Source organism: Triturus cristatus, chromosome 8, assembly GCF_964204655.1.
Source record: "Triturus cristatus chromosome 8, aTriCri1.1, whole genome shotgun sequence".
NCBI classification, from domain to species: Eukaryota; Metazoa; Chordata; class Amphibia; order Caudata; family Salamandridae; genus Triturus; species Triturus cristatus.
This window is the reverse complement of record NC_140591.1, coordinates 170815766-170828103: the sequence shown is the minus strand read 5'-3', so window position 1 is coordinate 170828103 and position 12338 is coordinate 170815766. Positions and strand designations below refer to the sequence as shown.

The following is a 12338-nucleotide window of genomic DNA, read 5'->3' as shown; positions in this document are numbered from 1 at the left end:
TGGATAATTTTTGTTCTAGAGTCTAAAATCTAATAAAAATACTACCTATTTTTAAAAACTAGTATCATATTTGAGTGCTGTGTTGATTTTCATCTTCAATTGTTTTGGAGCTGTACAAACGCGTAACATTTGTTTCTCTGTTTAAGCCTTGCTGGTAAGTTTCACACCTACCCAGGAATGAGCTGACTGGTTTTAAGGAGTGAACCTACTGGGCCTAAAGTGGCTGATAAGTGTATTACACTGTGAGGACGCACAACCACACCATTTAATACACCTCTTTTCCTCACATACAGGTTAAGAATAAACTGAATGGCTAGACTGCGAGTGGCTGACAGTCGCGGTTCTTATATTTTTCATGGTTTTGTTTTGTGCAAAAATGCAGCCTCATATGAAAATATAGTGCTAAATACCATATTTGCATTTCGTGTAATTACCTGAAATTTCAGTTACTTTTCCCTGCGACAGCAAATTCCGCATCCCTAATTTTCTTTGGGTGGGTGTTTATTGTGTGGAAGTGCAAAAAATTGGTGTTTATCTGTTTATGCTAATAATGGCTATATCCCTTTTGGCAAGCTTTTACATGTGTTCTAGGTTGAAACAGAAAACAGGAAAGCATAGTTATATGTAGCAGTATAATTATGTCTTACCTCATCGCCCATCTGAGGAACAAATGGAGACTTTCGAGGCATTGTATCAGTTATCCACGCAGAAGGCTGCCAAGCACTGGACACTTCTTGATTTTCTGACTGTTCCGTGGCATTTCTCTTTATGTTCAAATAATTAAAAGAACTAGTTACATTTAAAAAAAACTTCTAGTTTGCAATACTGTTGACCACACATTAATATTTGCTGGATGAAACAAATGTTCTACAATTTACCAGGGCAATTAAGCAACAAAATGTAAACATGGATAGAGAAGTCAATATGCTTTACCATAAGGTAGCTGCTTAACCTAAGAGATATAAATAAAAATGCTAAAGCACCTATATGGAGCCAACTATGACTGTTCAAAAGCCATCTTTCAAGACACACATGTATCTATTTGTTATTTACTATTAATGTTAATTGGCATGTATAAAGCACACATATAACAAAAATATACTTTTAGTCATATTTCCTCAGAATTGAAATAATTTAAACATGGTTTGATACAGCGGAATACTCAAGACTTGCAAGACTTAAAGAGGAAGTAGCACAAGAACTATGAAAACGTGGTTTGTGTCCTTTCTTTAGAACTCACTTTTTTACCATTCTCACTCTTTCGCTTTAATATCGTTGCTAGTTAGATTGGTGTCTCCCAGAAGTCTTCATTGTCTATGGCACTCAGCGTTTAAGTTAGACATTTGGCCTAAAGAGTTACATTGCACGCGGTTATGCAGTGAAAAATGCAAGCATGCAATTCAATTGATGGTTCAGTTTATCATCATGCCCCTAGTTCCTTAGAACAAACTAAATTACTGTTTCATTGGCACTCAACAGTGGCTGTGTATGAATTTTCTGAACCTGAATGACAATAAAACAGTTCTGTTGATGGGGGGTCAGAAGCAGCGTTGGTGTAGCTCACAACAGCCCTGTTTTTCTCTTAAGGAAAGGTGAAATTGAGCATTGTAATGGTTAAAGATCTTTCTTTCAGTCCTTGATAAACGTGTCTCCTTAGCCTGATTTTGGGCTTGTGCAAGTGCCTTCCATTTATTCTTCCTTAACTACATTCTAAGATGTTTGCAGCCTGAGGTATTTAAGCAGAGAATACAGTAACTGCTTGTATTTAGAGTTGATACTAATACTCCAGTCTACAGAGAACCCAGAGTTTCACCATACGGTAAGGTTACAAGTACGAAAATATATGTCTCAGAAGCTTATCAAGACATCAATGGAGTTTTAAATCCCCTTGTCTAATGCACAAAGTCTTAAGTACTCAATCAACTCTAGTGCTTTTACTTTACTCCAGGTACCAAAGAAGAAGATTGACTTTCCTATCTGAGAGATTTTGTCATGACAGTGTTTGCCATTGATTCTCTGCCATTATCATGTCTTTCGAGGTCATTGTAGGGCCATAAGAAGCAAGCTACCAACCTTCAGGAACGGTTTATCTGGTAGAGGCTAAACTTAGCCACATATTTCTTAACTTAGAATTTTCCCAAGGTGCCAGACTGAATCCAGAAACTTTGTGTGAGCAGGACCCCCTTTTCATCTGATAGAGACTTCTAGTCGCATATTCCTTAACTTGGAATAGATAGCTAAGAAATACATTCCTGAAGGTGAGTCTGCGAACATGATTTAAACCAGAAAGCCCTGCAGGACAGAACGGGGAAAGTGCTCATCCCAAAGGACCTGACTGTCCAGGCAGAAGTATTTGGTGAACATGTGCAGTGATGCCCACGTTGCTGCCTGGCAGATGTCTAGGACCAGACCTCGGCACGCTAATGCAGTGGTCACTGCCTTTGCTCTGGTAGAATGAGCATGCAAACCATATGAGGGTTGCTTCTTGGCCAATGTGTAGCAGATTTTAATGCAGAGTACGATCCATCAGGAGATATTCCGATTCTCCACTGCCTTCCTTTTCTTGGCCCAGACAAACCCCATGAAGAGATGATCGTCCACCCGGAAGGGTTTTGTGCTGTCAGCGTAAAAAGACAGTGCTCCTTTTGGGTCCAGTCAGCGGACTCTCTCTCCTCTTCTCTAAGGGGATGAGGCAGACCGTAAAAGGTAGGGAAGGTGATAGACTGGCCTACTTGGAACGGGGTAACTACCTTCGGCAAGAAGGCTGCTCAAGTCCGAAGGACCCATTCTTTCTGGGGAAAAAGGAGCTGTAGGGAAGCTGAGAGGACAGTGCCCATAGCTCACTGACTCGATGGACAGATGTAACTGCCACCAGAAAAGTCATATTGATAATGAGGAGCTTAAGAGGGCAAGAATGGAGAAGAGCAAATGCAGTGCACTGTAAGAATGTAAGATCCAAATTAAGGTTCAATTAAGGCACAAAGGGAGCTTGGCGAAACGTGTCGTACACCTTTAAGGAACCTATTTAACCATGTTGGCAGGTAGAACAGCTTTCAATGCCAGCCAGATCACTCAGAGCTCCAATAGATTGATGTGGAGCTCAGATTCTGCCAGAGACCAGAGCCTTTGATATCCACCTCTCCCAGATGGCCACCCCACCCCTTAAAGTAGTGATGCATCTGTCACTACTGTCACATCTGGTTGGGGAAGGGAGAGGGGTCGGCCACTGACCCAATCGCGGTCCATCAGCCACCACTGCATATCTGTAGCAGTTCCTTGCGAGATTTGGACCATGTGAAAGAGATTCCCCTGATACAGCGCTCCCTGGAACTTCAGGTCCCACTGTAGAGCCCACATACACAAACAGGCATGCGTCAAAAGCAGGATGCACTAGGCCATGTGGCCCAGCAGCTTCAGAGTCAGTCTCACCAAAACCCTTGGGAAGATAGTCCGGAAATTGCACTGTATCCAGAACAGCTCCACTGAAAGGGAGCATTTCAGAGGGAGTCAGGTGTGACTTCGGCACATTGACAGTGAACCTCAGCAAGTGCAGAAGGTTAGCTGTAGTCTGAAGGTGAACTGCAGGAAACGTCTGTGGGCAGACAGGATAGGAATGTGAAAATACTCGTCCCGTAAGTCCAACACTACCATCCAGTCTCCAGGGTCCAGAGCAGTTAGGACCTGAGCTAATGTGAGCATCTTTAACTTGTTTCTTAAGGAAGAAGATGGGAAGGCACAGGTCTGTCCTTTTTGAGCAGCAGAAAGTAGTGGGAATAGCAACCACGGCCTACTTCTGATGCCGTCACCCTCTCGATAGATCCCCTTGGACAGAAGGGCCAACGCTTCCTGAAGGAGCAAGGAGAGATGGTCTTTGTGAGGAAATTGGTTTTATTATATGGTGTGGTTGTGAACCTCACATTGTAACACACATACCACCCCCTTTAGGACCTATAAGATTCTTCTGTTAAACCCTATGCTTAATCCGGGGTAAATGTGGTACTGAGCAGCAAGACTTACACAGAGGAACTAGTGTAAAGCTTTTATACAGTACCAAAACAATTCAAGAAGAAATCGATATGACACTCAGGAAATCTGACACCAATTTATGAAAATAGACTGTATTTTCATATAAATTTGGATCTTATCATTTTGATTATACATAACAGCAAGGCATTAAATTTGCCCAGCTTGTGATTTTTTATTATTTTATTAGTAGCTACGTTTCTTATGCGACCATGGAGGGGGGTGTAGTGATTTTCATTCTGGCTGCACTTTGGTTCTCCATTAGTTTTGAGTCTTAGATGTTTTAGGCTGACTCTGCTCTGAATAGCCTCATACAATGCAGTTGTTTTCACAACATTATTCTAGGAATACGCTGTACATCTTGCTTGTTATTCAGGAACTCTTCTTGGGATTCAGTCTGCACATCTTGTACACGGTTGTTCAGAATACATAACTACATTCTGTACTGTTTTCTCTGTTCGTACAGCAACAGTACCCAATGTTTAGACATAGCATGGTTGCACAGAAGCATCTTCCAACACAGTAGTTCTTATCATATAAACTGTGTCCTGTTTCCTTTGGGGCACAGAGAGGAGGATTCCAGTATAGAGGACTGTCCTGCAACAAAAGCAGTGCCTGCATCCAGTCCCGTGTAAACTGAGTTTAAAATCATAATGTGGACAACCTGACTACATATTCTAGGTAAGGGGTTTGAGGCCAATCACATAAATATCCTTGTGCTCACACAGTACGGATAGATTTAGCCAGATAGATAATTTGCCATGTTTGGGATGTTTGTCCTATACACCATGCAAGTAATGTTAATTACTTTGTTTAGTTGCATCTGCCTAATGATATCAGCACATTTGCTTCATAATAAACTAACATAGTTTCAATAAATATATTGTAAACATTTTCTCTGGGTCTTTCTTATGTTTACTACAGGCATGCATGAGTGAGTGAGTAACAAAAGAGGAGGGTTATGGAGCTATAGATTTTAAAAGGATTAATCAATCAAAGCATTTTTACTCAACCACGAACAAGCCTTGGCAAATTCAACAAATTTAACACTTAAAAACTTTTTCCAAGGAAAACTTGGTTAAGAGTCAATGCGGTCCAGTAGAATGACTTGGGGCGACCGACTCCAGCAGGGAGCTAGTCAGGGGGGACCACGTCCTTAGGATCAATTACCTTCACAGAAGAAGCAGTCCTTCAGAAGCTCCAGACATTTTATCTGTGGTGCAATGGATTCCTATCGAGGGGTCCTGATGCAAGGGATGGATGATGCTGAAAATGCTCTCCGAATGCTGTGATGTGGTCGACATGGGTTTTCCTGCAGGCACTCCTCGGTCCATTAAGTTGTGGGTTCCTGATTGTAGGGTTGATGTCCCACGAGGTCCTTTCCGATCTGGCCGAAGTCCAGTCGCCACTGGACTACCATTCGCCCGGGGTTACCATAAAAGACCAATACATTCTGGGTTGATAACTTTCCTTCTGAGGGTCCCAGCAGTTCTCTGACAGCACTCCCGGGCTCAGGGAACTCTGGTGCAACTCTGTGCGTCCGGTTGTAGGCACTTGTGCTGCACGGCGGCAATGGTAGTGGCTTGAAGACTTAAGGCTACCAACTTATCCCAGCAAGCTTCTTCAGCTGTTGTGTCCCTGTGCTGCGAGATGGAGGCCAGTAGGTTGGCCATTGGAGTCCCTTGGCTTGACTAGGGTTTTAGAGAACTTCTCCTTGGGCAGAACACAGCAGGCACAGTCCCTCTCTTCACTAGCCAGTAGGTGCAGTCTTCGATGGTGCAGTCTCTTTTTGTTGGTCCCTTGGTGCAGCAGGGCAGGGCAGTCCTCCTTTGGTCCTCCTTTCAGGTGAGTTGAGACCTGAAGACTGGGTGCCAGGATGCCGCTATTTTGCTCGAAAAATGCCCCAAGAGCAGGATATGGTTGGTAGCCAATGGGCTACCAGGTTCCCACCCACCTAGTGCACCATTCTGCCCCTCCCAAGCTGTCGAGGCCTCTCTTTCTCTCTGTGTTCAGTCCTCCTTAGTCCACCCTTGGTGTGTGGCTACCTCAGGGCTACACGCCCCTTCGGGAAACCAGTTTGCTAACCGGTTTCCCATCTCTGCTCCCCGTGCCAGCCTGCCTGCCTAAACAATGCGTCAGCCCTACCCATTAAGGCTACACAACTTGTAGGAAGCTGTCTTCTTATGTAGTAGTGCCAGTGTAAGAGCACACTATGCAAAAAGTCCAGAAGACCCTTATTGGTATAGGGCTTACTTTAATAATCCTGAGTGCTCTATTTGTAAGTGGGGTCGAGCAGCTTAGGCTTATCAGTGGAAAGTGTTAGGCATCGGTGGTATATGTAGAGTCAATAAATGAGAAACAGACTCTAAGAAATCCAAGATTTTTACATGAATTTAGACACAGAGATCTTCGGAATCAAGTATTATCACTGCAATCAATTTTACAAGAAACAGTAAAAATGCTCAAATAAGTTTTGAGCCTTGAACGCAGTAATGTTATCCTATATGAGGAAAAACATACACATCAAACATATACTTGCAGTCAAATCTTAGAGGTGCCCTTTAGGACTTAAGGTGCCAGGGAGCCAAGGCCCAAAGTACCAAGAGCAGTTTTAGTTTACCTGCCCTAGGATGTCTGGGTGCAGTGGTGCTGGTCGGGTTGGTAGCCTTGAGCACTACACCGTTATAGTCTGTAAAACAAAGGCTGCAAAGAAGGACTTGGGACATGTGCGGGTAAACCCAAAGGGGGGTTTAGGTCGTGAGGACCCTAGGCCAAGGGGACACAGTCAGGAGTCACCGCCCTGGGCTGAGGAGCTCAGGTGCAGAGGGTCTTGGTTGGCTGGCCACTGGGGTTTGAAGCTCGAACGGTTGTCGGTCGGTTCTACAGCAGGAAGGAAAACACAACAGCAGGGCTACTCTGGTCGTGGATCTAGTCTGTCCTAAAGTCACTCGACATGCAGGAAGGCTTCCAAGGCAGTGGTGTCAGGGTTGGACAACAAACAAGCCTTGGCTGATGCAAGTGCCCTGGAACACAGGGTATTTGTGAAGGGGGGCTCCTGGAAGGTCTATACTCTCGAAACTCAGCTGAGAGATAGGGCTGACATCCTAAAGTCACGAAGACCTCCTCCTGAAGTGGTTCTCCCTCGGTGGCCACAATGGCCAGCAACATGGTGAACCGGACAGATGCAGGGGGATGGCTCCTCCATTCCAAAGTAGATGCTAAATGGTTGGCGAAGTGCAGTCCTCCAAGTGTTGGGGAGGATGCACAGCTTTTGGACGAGTTGGGTCTTCACAATTGTCGAGGGACCAGCAGCCAGGCAGGGTTTGACTCCAAGTTCAGTGCAGGTCCTCAGTTCTCGCAGTGACAGCTCTTCTTTGTCCTTCTGTTTGTTCTCAGGTAGTCAAATCCCTCACTCTGGTGTGTGTGTGTGTGTGGGGGGGGTTTAGGGACCCCTAAATACTCAATTAGGGGCGTTTTAGAGGAGTAGCCAATGAACTACCTAGAACCAGGGTGCCTACACCCCCTATATGGCCACTTCCTGTGGGGAATGGGCATAACTCTGACCGACAACTCTAGTTTCACCAAAGGCAAGATGGTGAGACCCTTCCATGGCTGTCCACTTCAGGTAGCCAACCTTAGGGGTCTATCTAGACTGTAGGTGTTATATGCCTACTGACTATCCAATTTCCCGCTTGCTCTGGTGCCAAATGGGTCTCAGGGCAGGAGGTGGCATTCCCCAGGTCTAGGGGGGAAGCCGTGGTCACAAATCAAAGGCGGCAGAGTTTTTGAAGCCTCTGGCTTTCATATGCTAAATTCACTAGCCATTTTGCTGGAGTGGAGCTACAGACAGCAATATCCAAGATAAGCGACACTAAAAGACTCCAGCCCAGCAGGACTTTCCTCACCAGCCTCTGGAAGGTTGCAGGGGCACTTTTTAGACCAAATGGCATCACAGTAAATTGGTAAGGTCCATCGGGGGTTTAAGAACGCGGATTTTTCTCTGGCTCCTGGGGTTAGACCAATTTGCCAGTACCCTTATGTTAGTGACAGGTACTGAGAAACTTTGCTACCCCCATCATGTCAATGAGTTGGTCTGCTCTTGGAATAAGGTGAGCATTTGTCTTTGTGACTTAACTGAGACCGCTGCAGTCCAGCTTGCTGTTGGGCAGCGAGGGTGTCTGACAAAAACTATCTTTAGAGTTGTTAGAGAGGAGGCCAGGGAGAGGTTCACCTTCATCTCCCTGATCCTTATCAGTGACCATGAGCATGGTCACATCAGCCCTGTCATGAACGTGTTTCAGGAGGTTCACATGGATGACCCTGTTAGGGCACCTGGGAGTGCCTAGATCCACCAAAGAGATGACCTCCCCATTTCTTTCAAAGGGTAGGGCACATTCCATTTGTACTGGAAGGCCCTAGGTGCCATAGGCTCCAAAGCCCATACCGTTTGCACTGGCTGAAGCTCAACAAGTTAAGCCGTTTGGCCAAACCATTGCTTCTGGAGCTCTTGGCTTGTCTTAAGGTTGTGGTTTGTTTTTTCCATGTACTCAGCAATACTTGAACAATAGCCCCGTGCATAGTCCTCAGTGTCAAGTTTAGGTTCTTTGAGAGGCTTCTCCAAGCCTTCCCTCACCATACTTGGAGGAACTCTAACAGCATGGCCAAACAGAAGTTAAAAGGGACTAAGGCGCACTCCCTTCTGTGGCACCTCTCTGTAGGCAAAAAGCAGGCATTGTAACATAACAGCCCATCTCCATCTGAGCTTTTCAGGGAGTCCCATATTCATGCCTTTCTTGTTCTTTTAAACCTTTCAACAAGGTCATTTGTTTGTGGGTGAATTGGGGTGGTGAACGTGTACGTCACCCCACACACAGCCCATATTGGTTTCAGGTAAGCAGAAAGGAAGCTACTACTTCTGTCGGAAACCACCTCCTTAGGGACGTCCACTATGGTAAACATACTTATGAGTCCCCTGGCAACTGAAGGAGCAGTGATAGTCCTATGGGTAATCGCCTCAGGATACCTGGTGGCATGATTCATTACCGCCAGAATAAATCTGAAGCTGCTTGAGGGTCAAAGGGGCCAACAATGTCGACCCCTACCCTTTCAAAGGGAACCCCAACCCACTGGAAGTGGAATTAAGGGATCTTTAGATTGAAACCTGTATTGCCACTGGCTGAACAGACACAGAAGGTGCAGAACTCCTTCACTTTCTGGGACACATTTGGCCAGTAGAAGTGGGCAACCAACCAACTCCAAGTTTTAGTCTGGCAAGATGCCCAGCTAACAGGATGTTAGGGACTAAAGTGGGTAGAAACTTCCTGTACATCCGAGGCACAACCACTCTCCTTCAAATAGGTCCTGTGGGAACCACGAACATCATTCTTTTCCAGTGCCACAGCTAGCTGTTCTCAAGTGGGACATGTTTTTGTCCCAGGCATAGATCTTACCTAGAGGTTGCCCATGGTCCTAGGAGCTCTGCCGTGTAAGGCCAAAATTCCTGAGGCTCAGTTCCCTCAAGGGCTGACAGGTCTTCTCCCTGGGGAGAGGGAACCTAAGCATCTGTCTGATTGGAAGTTGGTTTCCTAACATTCCTGCCTTTTCTCTTGGAGGTTTGGACCATTATTCCAGGCTCCAAGACCTCTTTTTCACCCTGGGCTTAGCTGTGTGCTCTTTTTTTACACACACTCATTCAGGTATTCCCAGCATTGCTGCATGGACTCTGATCTCTACCTTGACCCCTGCCGAGGTCTCCAGATAATTCCCTAGCATCCCATCAACATGGTATGGCAGAAGACACTACCACCATCTTTTGGCCAGTAACCCATCACCACTCAAAGGTCCCCATGGGATGACCCTTGGCAATGTTATCAGAATTGATTACTGGATAGGTCTGTCATTTAACAACTGTTCTGGGGATATCAGTTTTACAGTCACCATGGTGACACTTGCACCTGTATCCCTCAGTGCTTCTACTTCAACCCAATTAATGAGTGGCTTAAGTCTGTATTTCTCCAGGTTACTGGGCCAGTCAGCTCGGGTAGCCATATCCACCCCAACCTCAAACTAAAATTGCTTCAGTGTGCTCTCTGACCTGGGCACACCAATGATCCCATCTGGAGACAAGCAACCCCTGAGGGTGCTCCACCAGTTTGAAGACCATTCTATTTCCCTGTTTTTACCTTGGTACCCACCCTTGGATTGGGAAGTGTCTCTGGGCCCACCCTCCTGAACAGGTTTTGAGGGAACTTAAGAAGACTCCTTGGTGTTTTCCCCTTTGTGTCACACATTTTATTTAATAGGGAGGGGGAGCGGCTGCAGGGACAGGGTAGCGTTCACCAGCTTTCTTTTGGTCACCTCCACCCTAGGTCTTTCTGGACACCTTTGTTTTAGCCCAATGGTCAGCCTTCTTCCCCAACTCCTGAGAAGAGAATAACCCCAAGTCCACTAAGTAGTGATGCAGTTTTTCAGATGTACAATTACTTAACAGATGCTCCTTCATTATTAAATTATAGAGCCCATCATAATCTTCCACATTAATGTCTTTCTATCAGCCACCTAGTCTTTTGACTGAGAAGTCAACAAATTCTACCCAGGACTAACTCTAGGTTTAGCGAGTCTCCCTGAACTTGACCCTGTACTCTTCAGGGGTGAGTTCAAAGCCCTCCATTAGAGTGCTGTCTATGTGATCATATGACTCCGCTTCTTCCTCATCAAGTGTCAGGAATCTAATCCTGCACTTCCCAGGGAATAACTCACACAGTAGAGAGCCCCAGTAGATCTGGTTTAACTTTCTCATTTTAAAAGCCATCTCTAAGGCTGTAAACTACTTTGCAATGTCATCACCCTCAACAAATTTGGGGACCATTTATTTGGGGATTTTGGAGTGAAAGGTTTGCTCTCTTTCACTATTTACTTTGTTGCTGCCACCAATCATGGGTTCTAAACCCATCTCAGCCCTCTCTCTTTCTATAGCCAGGATTCTGCTTCCAGGGCTACTTTTTTGGCAAGTCTTGCAAGCTTTACACCCTCCTCATCTATCTCTTGTATGTGCCTTGAGTGGCCACTCCCAGAAGATGAAGGCAGTCTAGGTACATGTTTAGGATAGAGGTTCCTGTTTTGTTCATCAGCCTCTCTGGTTAGGTTAGGGGATTATACAATTCAGAGAGGAGTATAGTCCCATCTTCACAGTTGTAGGAAGCTGGCTTTTTATGTAGTCGTGTCAATGTAAGGGAAAAAAATGCAAATAATACAGATGACCCTTATTGGTTTACAGGGCTTAAATTAATATTCCCAATTGCTCTATTTGTGGTAGTGTGAAAACTAGCAGAGATCGCCGTTAGTATGAGCTGACACCATTTTCTTTGTGGCGTCCATTTTAGTTAGCCATGTGCTTGCCATGTGCTTCCCTGTCTTCGCTGTTGCCTGCTTCTCTATTACGCCTGAGTCAGCATCTATAGTTAACTCCTTCAGCACTGAGCCTGAGCATGCTCAGAAAGGCCTGTAGCTTCTAGAATGCACCAGTTATAAACTTAAATGTCTGGCTATTTTAACTGATGTGAGCAATTATGTAGCTCCTCCCACTGCGAGGAACCCTCATCTACCGACCTCCTGGACCCCGCGGACTTTTTGCAAACTCCATCACGGACATCATCTCCCCGCATGTCATCGCGTCCACCAACTACACCCTACAGGGAGATCTCAACTTCAACCACGGCAACCAACTGGACCCCAGCACCACATCCCTCCTGGACAACCTCCACAACATTGGACTCCGCCAAATCGTGACTGAACCCATGCACTCAGCAGGACACACCCTGGACCCCCTCTTGACAACAGGAAACTCCATCACCTTCAGCCACACCACCAAACTCCCATGGACTGACCATCGATGCGTCCACTTCACCTTCAGAACACCCACCATACACAGACACCAGCACCTGCTCCCACGAAGAAACTGGACCAGAATCACCGACGACCAGCTAACCTCATCACTCAGCACCTCCACCCCAACCATCGTGGAAAACGACGACCCCCTACACCGTAGCCCGAACCCTGCACAGATGGATCTCCGACAGCGCCAACACCATAGCCCCCTTCAAGAAAAACAACAACACCCACACCAAGAAAGATGGATGGTTTACCACCGAACTTCGAGAGTCCAGACATACTTGCCGCCGCCTTGAAAATGCCTGGAGGAACACCAAATCCACAGAAGCCCACAACAACTTCAGAGCCGCCACCAACGCCCGCCACCAACTCATCAGAAAAACGAGGAAAAAAAGCGATTGAAGACAGAATCTCCACTCATGCAC

At 45.8% G+C, this 12338-nt stretch overlaps 1 protein-coding gene across 3 annotated transcripts in view; it reads right to left on the bottom strand.

The window, feature by feature from the left end:
• The window catches only part of BRWD1 (bromodomain and WD repeat domain containing 1), a 2304433-nt gene that overhangs the window by 855432 nt on the left and 1436663 nt on the right, over window positions 1-12338 (bottom strand). For all 3 annotated transcript variants that reach the window (XM_085621250.1, XM_085621251.1, XM_085621252.1), the window contains exon 24: window positions 648-764. In XM_085621250.1, coding sequence (XP_085477376.1) covers window positions 648-764 — 117 coding nt within the window. The remainder of the gene's footprint in view (window positions 1-647; window positions 765-12338) is intronic.